Source organism: Ochotona princeps, chromosome 23 (genome assembly GCF_030435755.1).
Source record: "Ochotona princeps isolate mOchPri1 chromosome 23, mOchPri1.hap1, whole genome shotgun sequence".
Lineage (NCBI taxonomy): Eukaryota > Metazoa > Chordata > Mammalia > Lagomorpha > Ochotonidae > Ochotona > Ochotona princeps.
In genome coordinates, this window is record NC_080854.1 from 3,413,656 (window position 1) to 3,435,073 (window position 21,418).

The following is a 21,418-nucleotide window of genomic DNA, read 5'->3' on the forward strand; positions in this document are numbered from 1 at the left end:
CTGCCACAAGTCTTTTTATGTTTGTGTAAAACTTAGTTTGAATATGAAACAGCCCATAAGCTCCTGCCAGCCCTGGCCTAGGGAGGGTGATCTGGTCCTACTCACTCAGAGCAGATGATTTGTAATTCAAATTCAGAGATAACTTGGGGGTGAGCTGAAGCAGAGAGAACCACTTAAATCCTACCGCCACACAGGACGTTGTTGTGCCGGCCTTTGAAGCGATCCAATCCTAGTTTCTCCAAGTCTGAAAACCCAGGAGGTGGGAAGTGGAGGAGTTGGGATTTTAAATGCACCTTTTCCTTCTTTGGTAAGCATCTCTTGCAACAATAAAGGAAACCATAGATACAAGGTACTTTCTCCCATGCTTCAATCGGTATACCAAAAAATTTTTTTGCTTTTTCTTAATTTTAATAAATAAATTACAGGGATCAAGAAGGCATAACACATAGCATTTATAAGAGCTTGTGTATCAAGCATACAGTGTTTTAAAATACACAATTATACTATATGAATTTATGAATTATGATATATGAATTATCATACTATATAAAATATAAATCTCAAAGTGTCTACTCCAAATGTAAACAAAATTGGTAAATCAATCATCTTCATGTCTTTGGTCATATTTCACAAAATCTGAAACTACAGAGACTCTGCCTTGATAGCTTTCAACCAAATCAGCCAATTTTAGACTTCAGTTTCTTAAGAACTCTTTCCTATCCAAAACTTACAGAATCCCTTTTCTCAGAAAAATAACCCCTAGAATCCCCCATGTCTGCTTTCCACCAAAAATAGAAAGGTGCAGATCTCTGTGGTTGAGGTGTTTGCCTCTGCTTTAGGATGGGGAGGTTTGTGTATGAGAGTCATTGCCCTAGCAACTCAATCAACAGTCTAAAAGGCCACTGCTCTGTTCTCAGCAATCGCCAACGAGATCACATGATGGACAATGAATGAAGGATTTGCTTAAATGATGTCCCAAGCCATCAAGATCATGCTCTCTGTGGGGGCCTTGTAAGTACTTCAAGATTTAAGGAGATTCCTTTCTTAGGGGAAAGCAAACCTTGCCTTACAGTAGAGTGCATGCTGTCTTTCTGGTCTTAATCATAAAAATGCAACTATACGCATTTTTTTCTATAAACAGCTATTCATTCACAATGATCACCAGAAGAGCAAAGGGGCAATGGATTTGATAATGTCCCTCCCACTCCTGCCCTGTTTTCCTAAAGTTCCTATAGCACTGTTCCAAGCCTCTTCCCCCTGCTTTTCAGACTAATGACGCTCAGCTTCCTGACAGCCTTGCACTGTTGATCCTGCAGGGCTACCCTAGATCGTCCTAGTTCTCATTTCAGACTCCCTTTTCAATGATTTCTCCATCCCATGGCTCTATATACCATACCATCAGGAAATGGATTCTAAAGTGGCACTGCCAACACAGATCCCAGCTCTGGGCTTCACGCCTAGATGACAAATACTTCCATACGTCACTTGGGTGTTTAATAAACTCAATGTACAGCACAAGAATTCTTTAGCACAGCCTTGGCTCTGCGCCTGTTGCCTCCTCCACCTTGGGAAATGACATTTCCACTGTCCTAGTTTCAGTGTGACATTTGGAAGCCACCTCTGTTTAACACTCTCACCCCTAACCAATCAATCAAACAGTGCTGTCGATTCAAACTTAGAAACCAAGTAAATTAAGATCTAAACAACACTGTAGCAATAAAATTTAAGAAAATCCGCAGCAGATATGCAAAATAACATACCCACAACATGCTGTACAACTTTGGAACAATGACAAGGGACTGGCACGGTGGTGCCATCTATAACACCAGCATCGCCCACAGCATCACAGTCTCATTCCAGCTGCTCCACTTCCAATCCAGTTCCCTGGTAATGACCTGGGGAAAAGCAACAGAGGATGGCCCAAGTCCTCCGGCCCCTGCATTAAAGTAGGAGACACAGATGAAGCTCCTGGCTTCGCGGCTGTAGCCTGGCAAGGCCCAGCTGTTGGGATCATCTGAGCGTGAACCAGCAGGTGACAGATCTCTCTCTCTCTCTCTGTCCCTGTCTGTCTGTCTCTCTCTCTCTCTCCCTCCCTCCATCCCTTCAATTCTGACTGTCAAAATAAATAAGTAAATCTTGAATTTAAAAAAAGGCAAAACACAATGTGGGGCCTTTCTCAATGGATGGGGGAATAAAAAAGGCTTTGTGAGTGACTTCCCAGGCGACCATTTCTAAAACAAACAAACAGAAAAGATGGAATTGCTCTTATTAACACATGGGGGCTTTAAAAATAGCTTTAGAGGTCAGCTTCCAAAAGTGTTAATTTATAATCATGGGGCGAATAAAAGAGTAAACCAAAGGCCATTATGGTTAAATTCTCTCAGGCTCAGATTGGGAGAAATATGAAAGATGTCAGTAATTGAATTATTCCAAGGCATAGATTCCATGTAAACAATACAATGTTCTCAAAGGACTCAAATGGTCAATGCAGGTCACAGAGGACTTGAATCTGCATAAAGAAATTAACAAAGGCTAATATGATGCTGATATATACAGCCGATCAGTGATTCAACACAAAGCAATAGTCCAAACCAGGAAAACACAGGATGACGTCAGTCCATCTGATTTTATCATTCTTTTCCTTAAGCAGGAAGGGCAAGATGTGTCATTACTCAAGTCCAACAATTGCAGATTATACAAAGGCCCAGAATTAAACAAAAGCAAGCTGTGAATGCAACGTGGGATGGAAAGTCAGTATTCTCTAGAATTCTGAGAAACTGATTTATGAAATACTTGAAATCACACAACAGATGCATTATGAAACAGTATAGCTTGGGCACACACACCAGATTAAGAAATCCAGGCCCATGGATGTTTTCAACAAAATGAGATGCTCCCAACCTAGAGATGACCAAGAAAGCCAATGGGACAAAGTGCAGTCCTCTGCTTTGCCTGTGTTTACCAACGCCAGATGAACCACAAGGGCTCTGAAGTACACTAAACTCAAGACAAGGTTTCATGAGTTTCCAGTCAATTTTGTTGAGATCAGCTGATAATCACGAGGGGAGAATGATAATGGATTACATCAAAGATGTTGCTGGGATATAAAGAAAGAAAGTTTATTTTTTAAGGAGTGAGTGACTACCAGGGGTCCAGCACACTTCACTCTTATTCATCGAAGCTAACCATTAATTCTCCATGATCCTGCAGACATAATCTCATTTCTTCCTACTACCCAAAGACAGCAACGACAGTGTTTATTTGGTGCTAGCTAGGGGGGTCTGTGCAGCAAGGGTTGTCAGTGCCTTGCCAGGTGGATAACTTTATCTAAGATCTCTAAAGCAGGTGCAGAATGGTAAATGATATATTTCAAGCATAGAAAACCTGCTAAAGACCTTTGAATGAAAGATGCAAAATAAATGAAACAAAGGCACAATTACGCTCTGGGTTACTTTCCTAGTTTCCTTTACCTGGGCAGAGATCTTTCACTGGTATCTAAAAGATCATTTATCTACTGAGAGATGTTCAGCAGCAAGCTAGTATTTCTAAGTAACAGCCTCCCTTATGGTACTGCAAACATAGGAGCAGAAAGCTATGTGAATCTTCACCAGAGACATGTGGTCAGTGGAGGGAAGCTGCTGAATACCTGCTTGGCTTACACTCTCATTTATCAGTGAGCCTCTAGCAGTTAGGAAGCATTCGCCAAAAGTCTTGCTCAAAAACTTGCTCGCTGCTTGTGAAAACCCTTGCCCAACTCTGACAGTGAAAAGTACAACCAGGGCAAGGAATGTGTCACTGACATTCAATTTGTTTAAGCACAAGGGAAGGAGGGGAAGCCAGGAGCTCAGAGTCAGCAATTCTGAAAGCAAAACCACAAAAATGCAAGAGATCCAATGCAAGTCACAAAAGCATGGGCATTTTGCTACCATATGACTTTAAAAGCTTGGGTCCTCGGGTCTCCATCATCTACCTGTACCTTGTCTGTGGCTCATCCTTGGGAGAGTGTGGTCACACACTCCTCACCTGACTCATCACAGAACATGGACGTGACGCTGCCATCATTTCTAGGCTTCTGGCTAAGTTCGAGTCTGCAACTGATATAGCAGCAGGCAAAAATGCAACAGGGGACTTCTCGAGAGTCTTATCCCCTTATTGGAGGGAAGATATGTTAGTGTAGCCATTGTGGAAAACAGTATGGTGATTCCTTTGAAAACGAAAAAGCGACTTGCCCTATGAGGTTGCAATCATATTCCTGGGTCCTTACCCAGAAGACATGAACTCACTGTACAGAAGAGATCCTTGTGCCACCATGTCTACAGTAACACTGTTCATAACAGCCAAGACATGGACTCAGGCAAGGTGTCCATCATCAGAGCAAAGAAAATGGGAACACACAATGGAAATTCAGTTCTATAAAAGAATGAGATTCTGTTGCAACCAATGGACATAACTGGTGGACAGCATGCACAGTGAAATAAGCAGGACACAGAAACACCACCTGTCCTCCCTTTCATGTGGAACTAAGATAAGGAAAAACCCAACGCAAAAAACACAGAAAGAAATGCATTCACATGTTAGTACGGCTGCAAATAAGCGCTTTGTTATGCTCTGGTTTAAATCAAACAAGTTACCATTGTTTACTGACCTGAGTTTGTTTAAGAATGCACTGAATTGTGAGTGGAATGGGCATTTTATCATTTGCTTGTTGTTGGTACTTATTTATTTGTTTATTTGTTTTTACTTGTTTAGGTGCTTTATTCAATGGAGCACTGAAAAGGATATCTCCAAACATTTTTTTTTCCCAATGGATCAAAGTTTCCCCTCCTAATCCAGTCAGTAATCTAGGTAGCTATGAAAGGACTTTGCAGGTGTCACTGATGCCCCAAGTTAGCTGGCCTTAATATACAAAGATTATCTGAATGGATCTGATCCAAGCAAAAAAAAAAAAAAAAGAGGTTTCTGCTTGGTGGCAGAGGTCAGAGACATGAAACATGAGCATGATTCAAAGTGGCGTTGCTGGCTACAAAGATACAGAGGGCAGCTCTGATAGCTGGTGCTGACAGGGAGAAAGCAAGTGAGGACTCAGGCTTACCAGGACAAAGACCTGACTTGGGACACAAGTCAGAGCAGATTCTTTCCCAGTCTCTAAACACAATCCAGTCCCAACAACACTTCGATTTCCGTCTCATGACATGTTCAACAGAGGACCCAGGCAAGCCTGTCCAGTTCTGTGCATTAAAACTGTATAGCTAATAAATGCATGTTGTTTCAAACCCCTGAATTTTGATGATTTGTTGCAGAGCAACATAAAATTCTTGCAGATGACATTTGGTTTTCTTTTTACAGCCTTGCTTTTCACGACATGTTAATATTTTTTCTCCCTTCTACTTTAAATTCCCTATAAACGTGAGAATACACAAGGATGCTATGCATGTGTACATCTGCATACTGTGACATAAACACACATGAAAGAAAAACATGCATGTTTTTTTTACCAACTTAGGTATTTAATATCAGCATACAAAAGCCTACCTTGCTCTCTGTAGCAAGCACACAATACTGAGTTACATACCTGAACCATTCATGCCACCGGGCCCTTACCAAAGGACAAAGAAAAAAAAAAAAAAGAAAGAAACCGAGTACACCACAAAGGCTCAAGGGCCTAATCCTCATCTTGCAAGTAACAGGATTTCATATGGGCACCAGCTCATGTCCTGGCTACTTCACTTCCTATCAGCTCCCTGCTTATGGCCTGGGAAAGCCATGGAAACAATCCAAATGTGCATCCTCAGAGGAGTGGATAAATAAACTATGGTCTATCTACTCCATGGAATACTACTCAGCCATTAAAAAGAATGAAATTCGACCATTTGCAACCCAATGGTTTCAACTAGAGACCATTATGCTCAGAGAAATAAGTCAGTCCCAAAAGGACAAATACCAGATGTTCTCTCTGATATAAGACAACCTTCATGTAAATTACAAGATCAATACCACTGCAACTCATGGATTTTGATATTCCTTTTGTTCTCATTTCTTCAAAATAGCTTCTTTTTAGAGCATTATTCTGTCCAAGAAGAAGGCTTTTTGTTTTTGATTTTCATTTCTTCATCGGCATATTGGTTATTCAGTAGCATGTTATTTAACTCCATGGTGTAGTAAATTTTTTTAACTTTATTCCTGTTGCTGATTTTGTTTTATGCCTTTTCATTTAGGGGAATATATAGTAACTGTGTAACAGACTATCATATCCAGATGTGAAGATACAATGCAGTATGCATCTCTACTTCCAAATCAAAGATGGACTCCCAATGAAACTGTTTACTATATCTTGACAATAGGATGCTGGACTGTCTGCCATTGTCCATATCGGCAATGTCAGGATACACTTAAACAGCAGATGGATGAACTTACGACTGCTTATGAAGGACTAAACTATTATTATAATAATATAGAGGATATCAGTTGGGGGGAGAGAATTTAGGAAGGGAGTGAGGGAAATTCCAGAGCCTATGAAACTAAGTTATAAAATTAAACATAAACTAGAAGGAAAAAAAATAAAATAAAATTGAATTTCCCCCCACAAAAAAATCCTTTATGTAGATTTGCTATGTTATATGGCAAGTGTACCTATTTAGCAATGTACTCAACGTTCCAATTACTATGTGCTTTTGATTTAGTTTCTCACCGGTGCTCCTGGGAGGCAATGGAGGCTGGCCCAAGTACCTGGGTTCCTGCCACCCATCTGGGAGACTTGGATGGAGTTCTTAGCTCCTGGATCCAGCATGGCCCAGCCTTGCTGTTGCAGGCATTTGGAGAGAGAATATCTTTCTCACATACACAGTCTCTCCCTCTCTGCCTTCTAACGACCTAAATATATAAAAACCTAAAATGTGCCCATTAATTCACAGCAACATGAATATCATACAAAAGGGACTGTTTCTATACATCTTGGTTATGGGTTTGAACATTAAATGCAAGCAACCCAGCGGATTAAGCAGCTGCTTGCCATGCTGATATCTCTTACCATATTGGAGTGCTCTTTCAAATCCAAGCTGCTCTACTCCTGATCCAATACCCAGCTAATATGTCTTGCCAAGCAATGGAAGTTATTCAAAGTACCTGGGACCCTGTCACCCACAAAGGAAATCCAGCCTCAGCTGCTGAAGTCCTTTGAGGAATAAACCAACAAACTGAAAATCTCTTTTTCTCTCTACAAACTTTCCCCTCTCTCTGTCATTCTGCTTTTCAAATAAATAAATAAATAAATGCTTAAAATACACAAATAAGTTTAAAAATGCTGACAATATACAACTGAATGGTACTATCTCAATCTTGGTATATAGATCTCTTACAACTGCAATGAAATGCCACTGTCTAAAGTTGTTGTTGGCCTTTTTCTAAGACATGCTATTTAAACCTTTTCCCTACAGTCCGTTCACCACCTCATATCAATTCATACAAGTCCACTGGATATTAGAACAATCAGTTACAGACACAAAATACTCTTCACAGCTTGTGTCTTTGTCTATTACAGGGGCATTTTCATTTTAGAAGAGATAAAGTGACTTTGTGCTTAGAGATGCTGGATTGTATTTATTTCATTCCTAGTTCTTTCTGAAACTAACGGGAGCAGGTGATGGTCTGCTTTTCCTTCTTCCTATCCACTGTTCTCTTAGGAATCCCTGCCTCTCTACAAGACACTTTGTTTCTAAAGTTATGCTTCAGGACAGGATGCCAATGGCTGCTTCTCAGAGCACCAGGGACACACACACAGGTCGGGCAGTGTTTCCACGTCTCCATTTGGGAACAAACTCCATGGGCCAGCCATGAGATGCCCGGATCACATAGTCCCTCCATACAGAAAACAGAAAGTTCACCTTATCTTTTAGGATAACAAGTGCTGAGACAGGGCAGTTATTCCTCCTTTTGTCTTTCAGGGAGACATCTAGGAATCCTCACCTGGCACACTGAGTTCCAAATACAGGTTAGAGAGCAGAGCACTACGGGGAAGAAGCAAAAGGCATGGCAAGTGGCAAGGCTTTGCACATGGTGGAGACACAGGGCTGGGTATGATTTCATTTCCATTTCTTCCTTTTTGTATGTAGAAATTGGACTCTATTGTTCTGTGATAAACATCACTTCTCACAGGTCTGACAGATGTCTACTGCTCCTGTGTGAATAACAACTTGTTGGCTTGAGACCATCGAGAAACATGAGCTTAGCAGCAGGACAACGTGCTACTGTTTGCCCTCTCCTCCAATGAAACTCACAAACTCAAGCTGGAGATAAGTAGTCAAGGTAAATCCATATGGAGAAAAGAAACGAAATTAAAAGGATTATTTGGGCCTGGCACTGTAGCCTAACAGCTAAGTCCTCGCCTTGCATGCACCGGGATCCATATGGATGCCGGTTCCAATCCCAGCAGGCCTGATTCCCATCCAGCTCCCTGCTTGTGGCCTGGGAAAGTAGTCAAGGATGGCCCAAAGCCTTGGGACCCTGCACCCATGTGGGAGACCCAGAAGAGGCTCCTGGCTCCCGGCTTTGGATTGGCTCAGCTCCGGCCATTGCGGCCGCTTGGGGAGTGAGTCATCAGAGGGAAGATCTTCCTCTCTATCTCTCTTTTCTGTATATATGATTTTGCAATAAAAATAAATAAATCTTTTTTATAAAAGGATCATTTATGTCTCAACCATATTTCTCTCTTCTCAATATTAGAACTACAGAAAATCACAGCCATAAAAGACTAATCAATGGGCCCGGTAAGGTATGGTGAGATTACCGCAAAACATCACAAAGAGTAATGTTCAATTTTAAAATCACTATTATCTGTAAAAAAAAAAAAAACACAATTCATTCTTCACTTAGCATCTAGGAGTGTATTCAAAAGGGTTCATGAAAATGGAATTAAAAGATGAGTTTATATTGAAGCAAAAGAAAATAAAAATTGAAAGCCATGCATACACGTACACATTGCCAGGCTTTGTATTGAGGGCTGGAGGATGACAGATATTTTCAAATGAATAATCTAGCAAACATCTTGCTTCACCTGAGTCTCCACTTTTTTTTTTTCTATATGACAATGATACAAGTCTCAAGAACAGAAATGTTTATAACATAAATGGTGGTGCACTCATTCTGCTGCCTGGGAAATATTACCAACTCGTTTCCTCTCCAGGTGTATCGACCCTTCAAGCCTTCAAAAACACCTACTGTTCTATTGGCCTTAAAAATCATCATGTCTGCCTTTAGAGCTTACTGCAAACACACGAGAGGACTTCAACCAAAGATCTGCATTACCTTTTCATAGGGGCAGGTGTCGCACTACATCAAGTTAGGGTGCAGTCTGGGATGCTCACACCCCCATCAGAGTGTCTGACTGCAGACTGGCGACTCTGCTTCTGATCTAACTTCCCGCCAATGCACATGGGAGGAAGTGAATAATGGCCCTGCACCATGGAGGAGACCTGGATCTGGAAGACATTTGGGGAACTTTGACTCGCAAATGGAAAACCTATGTGTTTGTCTCTCCCTCTCTGTCACTCTGCCTTGCAAATGAAAAAATAGTTCCTTTTTAGGGGCGACTCAGTTGTGCTGTGCCACAACCCAGTCACCGATTTTCTAGCGGATGCATTCTTTACATGTTGTTACACATATTTAACCATAACAAAAGAGCTGCCGACTAGCCTAGAACATGTCTTCCTGTACGCAAGAGCTTTCCTGAGGTTTTTACCTAGGATAGATGTTCCGGAAGTGATTGGCCCATCTTACAATACACCTGCTTTTTCTTGGCCAACATTCATGTATTACTATAGGGAAATTAAAATTTCACTTCTAAGGAGCTCTTGTGTTTCAATTCTTCTCTCTAAACTTCTAATAGACAATTCTCACTCACCATGAGAGCTCCGTTCACCTCCAGCACTGCCTTTTGGGAGAGATGGCAGCCTGGCCTTGGAATATGAAATTGAGGTCATCTGAAAGCCTGTGCATGTGAATCCGGGTGTGCACAGCAGACAGGCCCAATCACTCATCCTTCATAATCACATAGATACCGTGCTAGAGCCCACATCCTCCTACCATCCTTCAGAATCAGGTAGACACCATGCTGGAACCCACAGCCTCTTCCAGCTCCTTCCAGCTCCTCCCACAGTCTGACCATCACCTGCTTTTCCTGCTACAATCAAGCACACAATCCTGCATTACAGCCATTCACTGGGCATTCTTTCTCTTATCCATTCCTACCTTCAAAGTCTTGCCTATTTTCCATATCTTGCGAAAACAGCTCATCCTATGTCTCCCTAATTTTGCTTCTTGGAATTAATTTCTTTTTTTGCATTACCTTAACTAGATCTTCCAGAAAAAAAAAAAGACAGCCTTACAAAGTAGTCTTTGTTGCACAGTTTTTGTGATTTAATTTAATTTTCCTTATAATTTGAATGAAGTATTTGAGGTCAACATACTTCTCTTGAAGCTTCATCTTCCCCACAATGACTTTAATCATATAACAAAAAAATGTTTTTAAAACTTTATGGAAATGGAATTAAGAGATGCTTTCTGTGTAAAAAAATCCTACAAATAATGGGATTTTCTTATAACATATATTTTCATGAACTTCTTGAAAACACCTCATGCACAAATTCCAAAAGTTGTTACATTGATATAAACTTCTATTCTTTTTTTCATGAATTCTTTGAGCTATCATCATGGAAAAGTACAATTACAGGGAGAAACACAGTGAACAGTTCTTAACACTAATCTACTTCTGCACATCCAAACGAGTTTCCTAACATGGAAACCTTATCTACATGTCACAAGTTGGCAAATAAAGAAATAAATAACCGAAGAAGATCTTGAATTAAAAAAAAAAGTTATTCTGCATTTCAGAAACCAAGTGTTCAAACAGAGGCTAGGGTGGGTTTAACCTATCAGAAAGAACAGCTTCATGATAAAAATCACAGGAAAACCAAAACGCAAAGGCAGGCCCGAGTCTCTAAATGCCTTGATTACTTTAAAAAAAAAAAAAAAAAAGCCCAAATCAATAGAGCAAAACTCAAGGAAAAGGGAGTCATTTACCTGCATGAGCAGACAGAGGTGAGTGCGGTCGAGGCAATGCTGGTGACTGTCCATTACCTATCAAGCTCTTCCGGTTGCTTGTTCGGCAACTGTCAAAAGGAAAGGAAAAAGAGAGCGTGAAGAACACAGGGTGGCACCCAGCACTCTCAGGCATGTTCAGTGTAGGCAGAGACGAGAGTGGGCAGCCCATTCGCTCGTATGCTTGCTCCAATATCGCAGTTTATTCCACACTCACGTCTATGGTGGCTGAGTCTTAAATACGAGGAACTAGAATACATTCACACGGCGTAACATCATCAATATTCCTCACCACCAGGGAAGCTATAATCAAATGCCTTCTTTCAGCTCCTGACTGTAAAGATGTGACATGCCATACAACTGAGTGATAAATTATGGATGCAAATCAGCAAACCACAGGTAGCATCTTTGTTGACTTGAAATTTCTAATACAAAATCACATGCAATGAAGCGCAGTAATATTAATCTTAAATGATGTGCTAATTAAAAGTCTAATTATTTAGACAAATTTCCTATTTATGCCTTTTGTTAATAGAACAGCCGATGTCTAAGATAAATGCATTTTACCACTCATTCATTTTTCATCTTGCATACTGCATCCAAATCCCTTTTTAAGGTAAATGTTCAGAGTCATCACACAGATTCCCCTGTATGAAAATAACAGCGGTGGTCTCTTTGTCACAAGCACACAAAGTACAGGTTTTATTCCAAATATCCAGGGATTAGAAATAAATTACTCCATGCAGGCACAGGCACATTTTTTTTGTCTTAGTTTTGCTGGTAGGAAATGATAAAATGGTTAATTCGACTTTCAAAGAACATTACCAAGCCTCGGAAGAATGTAGCCAGCACTAAACCATTTGATGGAAAGAGGGGAAGTTTGGTTGATTTTCATTTGCATTCTTCAGGACAGATTATACTTCATTCTCACTTCCCAACAACTGAGCCCATCTGGTTTAGCCAAAACAAGGTTGGGGCCCAGCAGCCCTCTTCCCATCCTGGTGCTGCCCTCAACCACCAAGATGCACCTGCTGTGCGCCAGCTTAACTGAGAACAGAGCGCTGTTCCTCCACGTGCCCCAACAGAAATGTTCACTTGACTTCTAAATGAGGCATGGAAAGCTGGTGATTTTCAGAAGTCACACAAAATGTTTGAGAGGGATGTTTCTAAACAGTCAAATAATCCACTTCAAAACCAAACCCAATTTCTTTGTGCAGCATTGAGCTGGGAGCCCAACCCCTCTCCTCGATGCTTGTTCTTCATTATCATTTGTCAACATCCTCCTCGCCATCATTCTGTAAGCCCAGGCTACATCATTTTCCTTTCCTTTTTGCAGCAATCAACATCCACTTGCATTATCTACGAATTCAATTATGACCATGTTTACTCACCCTAAAAGAAGCTGAATAAGAATAGGCCCTCGATACTTCATTAAGAAGTTGAATTGCGATATTATCAACTCATCTATCAAGAACTGCATTCGACCTATTAAATTCATAGTCAGATTACTTTTAACAGATACTGCAGAATGCAGTTAATATTCATTTATATTAACTTGCTGATGTTGATAAAACAAAGTATAAATGACAGGTTTATATGCTGGAAATCTCAGCAAGTTTACTTGAGCAAACCCTGAAATCCAGGATAATTATACAAGGACCATTTGTATTTAGCCTACATGGTTCATAAGTATTCCTATGCATTTTAACTGTTAATGTTTATATATCTCAGTGTGTCTATAATAATCTAAAAAACTATGTTAATCAGGCCTGTCACTGAAATATGTGAGCTTCCTTAAAACTAAAATTTAGAAAATGGCATTTCTTTAAGGAAATCTTGGAAAACAGACTTCTTCCTAATAAAAATAAAGTGACCACAACACTATTACAGCAAGCAAAATATCCAATGATTCAAATTCAAAACAGAAAAAAATGACAGAAAAGGAGATTTAAAAAAAAGTATATAAACAAACCTACAAAGATAACTTCCAATGGTCAAAAGAATAAGACATTCTAAATAATCCAAAGCTTTTTCTCTAATTTACTTATCAATCTTCAACACAAAGTTAGAGATGGTACTAAAGCTATACTAGACTTGAAGGCCCAGTGCTGTAGCATAGTGGCTGAAGTTCTCGCCTCATACACACTGGGATCCCATATGGGCACCGGTTGGTGTCCCGGCAGCCCCACTTTCCATCCATTTCCCTGAGTGTGGCCTGGGAAAGCAGTCGAGGACTGCCTAAAGCCTTGGGACCCTGCATCCACAGGGGAGACCCGGAGGAGGCTCCAGGCTCCTGGCTTCGGATTAGTGCAGCTCCAGCTGCTGTGGCCACTTGAGGAGTGAATCAGTGGACAGAAGATCTTCATCTCTCTCTCTCTTCCTCTCTGTATATCTGACTTTGCAATAGAAATAAATAAATCTTAAAAAACATAAAACTATATCATAGGCTTGGAACTTTCTGGAATCTCTCAGCATTCACAGAAGCTTCAAAATACAAAGGGTCCCTAGTGCAGCAAAGCCAAAACTCACAAAGCAAGTCTAATTTCCATATAGAATCTAGAAGAAACCTCTACCCTTACAAAGTAGGGTACCCTTGCAAATTGATTTGCTGCTAACATCCTTCGGGCTGAAACAGGCATTTCATTGGGCATTTAACCTTGGAATACCTGGATTTGGGTGCAGCAAGACATTTTCAAATCCTAAGGAATGTTGCATTGATCAATTCTCCAAGGCAGGGCAGTGGGCAGCCATCTACTCTCAACACAACTGATTCTGTTATATCTGCTAGACACCAATGACCAATGTTCTAAATATCTGAAACTCAATTAGTGAATTAAAACCTACATGTAACTTGCCAGTTTGGAGGATTCGAGGTGGGCAGGACCATCAGTAGTTGCCACCTGCATCGCCACAGCACCTGGCACTGTAACGACATTGGTGTCCAATGCTGAGCTGGCTTCTGCCATCCATAGTCATTCAGGTATCACACCTTTTCCTGCCCATGAAAGGAGATGTTGACAGCATCCACGTGGGAGGACAGGCTGTCCAGGTGTGTGTGACCCCATCCACTCGCTCAGCTCACAGACAGGAAACATCTCCACTTGGGCAGCTTGCAGCTTCCCTCTTTCAACATGACTTACGCTAATTCTTATTGTTGTTGTTGTTTTTTCCCTCACGCCATCACCCAAGAGAAAAACAGATGATGTCCCACAAGATAAACCAGGAAGCAAAACATTTCTTGCAGCAGCAATCTCTTGTTAATGGTTCGCCCTCATTCAATCCCTTGAGATTCTGGAGTTGATCTCCAGTTTTCGGCCTTAAAGGCACAGGCACATGACCAGCAAAAGGAAACTGACAGACAGCTATGAACGGTTCAGTTACTCCGCCCCTACAAACACCCTTTGAACTTCATTCTTCGGGAGGAGTTAGCAACAACTCACCCTGTCTGTGCTTAGACAGGAAAGCCAAATATAGTAATATCGACTTCCCCAAAAGCCCCCTCTCCTCTCTCTCATTCTCCAGCTGGAGCAGCACATGGAGAACCTTCCATTTCCCGTGAAGAACATGCCAAGTCTGTTCACCCGATTTGTAAGGTGTCTGTCACTGTTCTGTCAACACAATGGCACAGATCCTGTCCTTGCAACATCAGAAATTAGTCTGAGAGGCAGTTGCCTGGAGGTGCATGTTATGAAGACAAAATTAACCAATGGTGGATCATCACAAACTAGCATTTCTCATTATCTCATTCCTTTGGTTCCTCCCTGGAAGGGTCTGGTTATGGACAGGCACAGGGCACTAAAAGCCAGCTCTTCCCCACATGAGGTAGGAAATGTTCCCCCGACTGTGGACCTGGACTCTTAGGAGAATGGGAGGGTGCACAAGGTAGAACTGGCTGGGCCCTGGGAGACAAGGACAGAGCAGTGAGCATGCCAGTGTCACAGCTGGACAGCAGAGCAGTGAAGAGGCTCCGTGGTGGCTCAGGGTCCCACAAGCAAGTGTTGTGTCTGCTCAACCAAAATCGGTGAGGATGAAACAGTGGCCACTCCTATTTGTAAATTCACTGTCAATAACGCAGTTTGACAAGGACCTTGTCAATCTTTTAATTACTGCCTCCCTTCACTAATACCCTAACACGGTGTTAGGAAGAAAGATTCACCATCTCTAACCAGGCCTGCTTGGAGGAGTGAGCACCAGGAATCCAGGCGACTGAGATGAAGGAGGAGGGAGGGCAGGTACAATGTGCACTTCAGGCCATTTCTATGCTCAAGACCAGATAAGAAAAGCTGGGGCAGGACTTGTATATGTTCCACAATAGGATCTCTCAGTAGTTAACCCTGTCCTATTGGGTCTCTAAGATCCTTGAGGCCCAGGCACTGTGGCCTTTCACAATTGTTCTGAGTAGCTGAAATTCAGCTTGATTTTAAATTACCTTCACCTGGGCCCAGCTGCGTGCCTAGCGGCTTAAGTCCTCGCCTTGAAAGCCCCGGGATCCCATATGGACGCCGGTTCTAATCCCGGCAGCTCCACTTCCCATCCAGCTCCCTGCTTGTGGCCTGGGAAAGCAGTCGAGGACGGCCCAATGCATTGGGACACTGCACCCGCATGGGAGACCCGGAAGAGGTTCCAGGTTCCCGGCTTTGGATCGGCACACACCGGCCCGTTGCGGCTCACTTGGGGAGTGAAACATCGGACGGAAGATCTTCCTCTCTGTCTCTCCTCCTCTCTGTATATCTGGCTGTAATAAAATAAATAAATCTTTAAAAAAAAATAAATTACCTTCACCTTAAGGCATGAATTCTGATCATGTCTGATCACAACAAGACAGTCATGGGAAAAGTCCCCTGTTGTGGGCTAAGGAGTTGGTTAGCACTCGTTAAGCGGAGCACTACAGTACCTGGCCGAATCGAACTCAGCTGTATCCAATATTCTGCTAATGAGGGTGTGGGGGAAAGAGTAAACAAGAACTAGGTGAAAGGTCAGAAGAGGAGGCAATAAAAGCAGGCCTCGGAGAGAGAGAGATTTCCACCATCTCTGGTCTCCGCGTCAGTGCCTCATCCCCAGATCCTTCTCCGTGTCCACGTTACTGGCCTAGCAGGCCGAAACAGTTCCCAAAGCAGTAATTGTTGCATTCACAGCTGACCCAGGAGTTCCACACGGGGTACACTATATGCGTTGTCCAAGAAGCACCCCAGCAGTTCTGGGAAGTGAGGCTACATTCTTTCCTGATCCTGATACACATGCACAGGAGACCAACTCTAGGCCAAAGATTCAGCGCTTGTGAACTTCTGCTGTTTCCTGATACCTTAACTGAATCGGAACATCTGGATGTTCTTTCAATGGTTGGTAAATACAAGTAAAGGAAAACTAGGCATAATTAGCGAGCAGAATGTTCCCAAAGCTTTCCTGCAAGTGGTTTGAACCAAATCAATCTTTACTATCCCATAGAAAGCGACCAGACCATTTATTCCACCTGTTTCCAAACTTTAAAAAAAAAAACAAAGTAGTTAGAGACAGAAAACAAATATACTCTGACTTCTAAGCCAGTAACATCTTCTACTCTCCAAGCAGGCTTCTGAAAGAATTGTAGCTTGTAGCTTTTCCATTCCTTTCTGGTACCTCTGCATGTATACATACATAGAGAACCTCACATGTATGTGGCCCTTACATTTTCATTAATGGCATCATATATCTGCAAAACCTAAGCTGTGCAAAAGAAAGGAATGGATTTCCTCACAGTATCTTGCCAAACTTTCTCTATTTAATTTTCTGATTCTATAAACGTATACACATGCCTTGTCTTTGTGTTCACTATGCTACATTGAGATTCCACAGGGTTGAAGTTAATTTGCACAAAACTGAGACTAAAGCAAAAGATTTTTCTCCAGGTAGTACACACAAACTACTGTCAGACATAATTGATACCCATGCCATAGAAAGATGACTTCAGATATTTAAACCATTGTCCTATAAAGCAAATTCATTTAATAATTCCTGACACATATTCATGCATGTCTATTTTTAAAAAAGAATATCTTTGGGGGCCCGGCGCAATAGTGCAGCCTTTAAAGTCCTCGTCTTGAATGGGTGCTGGTTCTAATCCCGGCAGCCCCACTTCCCATCCAGCTCTCTGCTCGTGGCCTGAGAAAGCAGTCAAGGACGGCCCAAAACCTTGGGACCCTGCATCTACATGGGAGATCCGGAAGAGCTCCTGGCTCCTGGCTCCTGGCTTCCGACTGGCTCAGCTCCAGCCATTGTCGCCGCTTGAGGAGTGAACCAATTGACAGAAGATCTTCCTCTCTGTCTCTCCTCCTCTCTGGATATCTGCCTTTCCAATTAAAAAAAAAATATCTTAAAAAAAATATATCCTTGGAGCCTGCTTTCAAGTTATGGCTGCTCTCATTAAACTCGGACACATAATCATTTCATATTGGTATGACAGTCATGTTGTTAACTTTTGGATAAATTACACTTGAGCACTGGGTATACAACTTACTCTAACTTATTTTCTTCCATTCAGCATTATATTTTTGAGATTTAACCATGGCAACATAAATATGGGTCTAATCCTTTTCTTTTTTAGATTATTCATTTGAAGTAAACTATAAGATTTTTAAATGCACTAAAATTACATATTATGGACATTTCTTTTTCTTCTTGGCAACACTATATATCCAGGATCCTGCACATTTGTAGTCCTGATTGCAAAAGCCTTGAAAATGTCTTTAATAAGAAACTTCAACATATAACAAAAGGCAAAGTTTCTTGATTATTTTCTTTGGACATTTTCCCCAAATCCTGTGTATTGCCACTTCCCCATATCTCTGTCTTCACCTTCATCCTACTGTCTTCTTGTGGAAACCATATAAATCAATGGGACCTTTCTCGGGCTGTCTGCATGATTACATCTTTATCATTTTCTTTCTTCTTTCTTGTTAAGATTTATTTATTTTACAAAGTCAGAATTACTGAGATAAAGAGAGAGAGAGACAGAGAGCTTTTCCATCTGCTGGTTCATTCCCCAAATAGCTGCAGGTCCAAAGTTATCAGCAAGGAGCTTCTTCCAGCGTCTCCCATGTGGGTGAAGGGGCCCCAGGGACATGGGCCATTCTTTACTGCAGGATCAGAAGTGGAGCATCCAGGATTAGAACCTGCACCCACATGGGATGCTGGCAATGCAAGGCAGGGGATTAGCCTGTTGAGTCATCGTGGTGGCCCTGAAAATTGATGTTTAACATCTACAGTATGTAAAGAAGATGTTTAACATCTACAGTATGTAAAGAAGATGTTTAACATCTACAGTATGCAGGGCAGAAAGCCTTGGTTTTAAATTAGCAGTGAGGAAAGTCTCCCTGGGGAAGTGGTGTGTGAGACACCCAGAAGGGAGGAAGTTCACCGTGAGCAAAAGCAAAGGCCCTGAGATGCACCTGCTTCAGAAGCAGCAGATGGGGAGCCTGGGAGGAAGTACCAGGAGATGAGACAGACAGCAGAGGCAGATCTGTGCTGTCTCGTAGGCCACAGCATCGAGTCAGCGGATCAGACTGAGAGAAGGCAAACTACTGGAAGATTCCAGAGAAACTCTGACTGGGTTTCAGATAGCCATTCTGGCTGCTAGGCTGATGTAGTCACAGGAGAAACTTCGGAGACTCATTAGAAAGTTAAGCTGATCTGCATCCCAGGTGCTCTCTTCTTGTGATTCTGATTTCCAACACAGTACTGATTTTAAGGCATTAGTTCACGGGCAGGCATTTGGCTCAGCAGTGAATCGGAGTCCCAGCTCTGCTCCTGCATCCAGCTTCCTGCTAATGCACAGCCCAGCGGCCGACAGCTGATGGGTCAAGCACGTGAGTTCCTGCCAGCCATCTGAGAGACCTGGACTGAGTTCTCAGCTTTCGGCCTCAGCCTGTTCCATCCCCAGTCATGTGGGCATCTGCAGAATGAACCAGATGATGGGAGAGCTCTCTTTTTCCTTCTCTGCCATTCAAATGAGCAAACACATTTTCTTTAAATGAGCAAAAGTGGCCCCCAAACCCAATACAGGTGTCATAGAGTCCATGCTTTTTTGTGCAGCATCCAGTAAGCTGCGGAAACAGTAACAGCTGACGCTGTAACAAAGGCCAAGCCCGAGTGCAGAAGTTTGTGCGTATTTGCATCAACATAATAAGCTGGTTCACAGTTATCCAGGGGATGCAATTATTGATACTTTTGGCTGGATACCTGAACTAAACTTTTCCATTAGCAGAAAAATTCTTGTTTGAAGGCATTAATTATGATAAGAACGAATGTTTGCTCATGCTGTTTTCACCTAAGAACAAAAAAGGTAGGCTAAGTTCCATAGCTAGAGGAAGAGACGGTTCTCCATGCTTTCAGAGTTTTTGAGGCATGCAAGCCGAAAAATAGAGACACAACTTTACTTCATAGAAACATATCAAATTAATTCAGATAAGCCTCCCGTGGGGTCTGGCCCTATTTTCTGTCTTCATAGAGGAAGAGATAGCTGGACAAACAGGCGTTCAGAAAGCACATATATTTGTGGAACATCTATTCTTAAATACAAAGGACTTGTGGCAGATCAGAAAATGAAAACATCCTCCAAGTTTTAAAGCACAAAAGAAAAGACTTATTTACAGATAATTGGATTATAAAACAGAATAGGGAAAGAACCACACAATGCACTTGTTAGCTCACGCAGGAGATAAATCTCCAATTTTAAACATATTCTCATCAATAATAAACACAAGACTTTAACAGCACATACCATGCATTGCAAATGATCCATTAGTTTCACAGTACATACCACCGGACATACATAATTATCTCCATGTGGCCTTAGTTCTGGCATCACATTATTAGCATTGGACTGATGGGGCCGCCACTCATCATGTGGAATCATAGGAATCCTGGCAAAGAGGGGGGCACTCTATAGTCACTCACTCATCTCACAAAATGACTCCGTGCTAGGCATGAAATCTATCATCTAGAAGTAGGGCATACATTCCTTGAGAGTAATGGTATTCAGCTTTTTTGGATAATCCTTTTGGATGCCCAGGAACATAAAGAAAATAAGAATGACTAGAACAGAGATCCAGTAAATATGTATAAATGGCTGGCTAAATATGATCCCTGCTTTCAAGACATTTAACATATAATTTGCAGGACAGTCTAACTTAAACACCGAAGTGATCTAAAATCGAACAACATAGTCTACTGCTCCTGGATTGATCAAGGTCAGATATGGGACCAAGAAAACACAGGACCAACGAAGGTGTCCTGCTGGGTGTGCAGTGTGAAACATCCTGCTGCTAAAACCTAAACACACATCGTTTTTATAAAAGACAAGGGAATCATAGGTGTGAATAGAAGAAGGAGCAGTGCATAATGGTCAAATACTACCTAGGATTTGCACTAACAGGGGAGACTCAGCTGCCAAAAATATTAGAAGTAACAAGTAATTAAATGAGAAGCATCTAGGTCTCTATGCCTATCAGCATTTTCATATATTTTATTTTATTTTTTTAAAGATTTATTTATTTTCATTGCAAAGTCAGATATATAGAGAGGAGGAAAGACAGAGAGGAAGATCTTCCATCCGAGGATTCACTCCCCAAGTGAGCCGCAACAGCTATTGCTGCGCCGATCCAAAGCCAGGAGCCAGGAACTTCCTCCAGGTCTCCCACACAGTTGCAGGGCCCAAAGGCTTTGGGCCGTCCTCGACTGCTTTCCCAGACCACAAGCTGGATGGGAAGTGGGGCTGTCGGGATTAGCACCGGTGCCCATATGGGATCCTGGCACGTTCAAGGTGAGGATTTTAGGCGCTACAGGAATCATGAGTGGTAACCAGCCTGCAAGTACCATCCAGGAATTTCAAGTTACCAGGGCAGGTCAGGACCTGAGAGCCCTGAATAGCTTGAGGAGTCACTGACAGATGACTTTCAGATAGAAGATTAGCACAACAGCAAAGATCAAAGACACACAATAGTGTTCCTCCTGGGAACAGGGTGGGAGAGAGGACAGGGAAGGCTGGTCATTATCACTGATCAAAGAACAGGTCCTGTGTTCCAAAGCCTGGTCCAAACATTGCTTGGAATCACTCCAAATTCCTAAGTCAATCATCCTACAAGGATAAAGAGCTGCTGCCACACAGCTGGACCTACCTCTGGCTGGGCAAGAGAAGTGCAAAGCAATAGTCGAGGAAGAGAGGGGAAAGTCGGGGCCAGTTTCTAAGTGGCTGCAAAGTCAGTAGCAAGTATCTGTAGGACTAACACCCAAACCTCCAGATGTGCCCCCGGTTGGCACAGTGAGAAACCAAAGAGAAGTTAATAGACAAACT

At 42.0% G+C, this 21,418-nt stretch overlaps 1 protein-coding gene across 8 annotated transcripts in view; it reads right to left on the minus strand.

Annotated features, from left to right (window-relative positions):
• MAST4 (microtubule associated serine/threonine kinase family member 4) overlaps window positions 1-21,418 on the minus strand; it is a 606,692-nt gene that overhangs the window by 101,495 nt on the left and 483,779 nt on the right. For all 8 annotated transcript variants that reach the window (XM_058679964.1, XM_058679962.1, XM_058679963.1 and 5 more), the window contains one exon: window positions 11,074-11,162. In XM_058679964.1, the coding sequence (XP_058535947.1) occupies window positions 11,074-11,162 (89 nt within the window). The remainder of the gene's footprint in view (window positions 1-11,073; window positions 11,163-21,418) is intronic.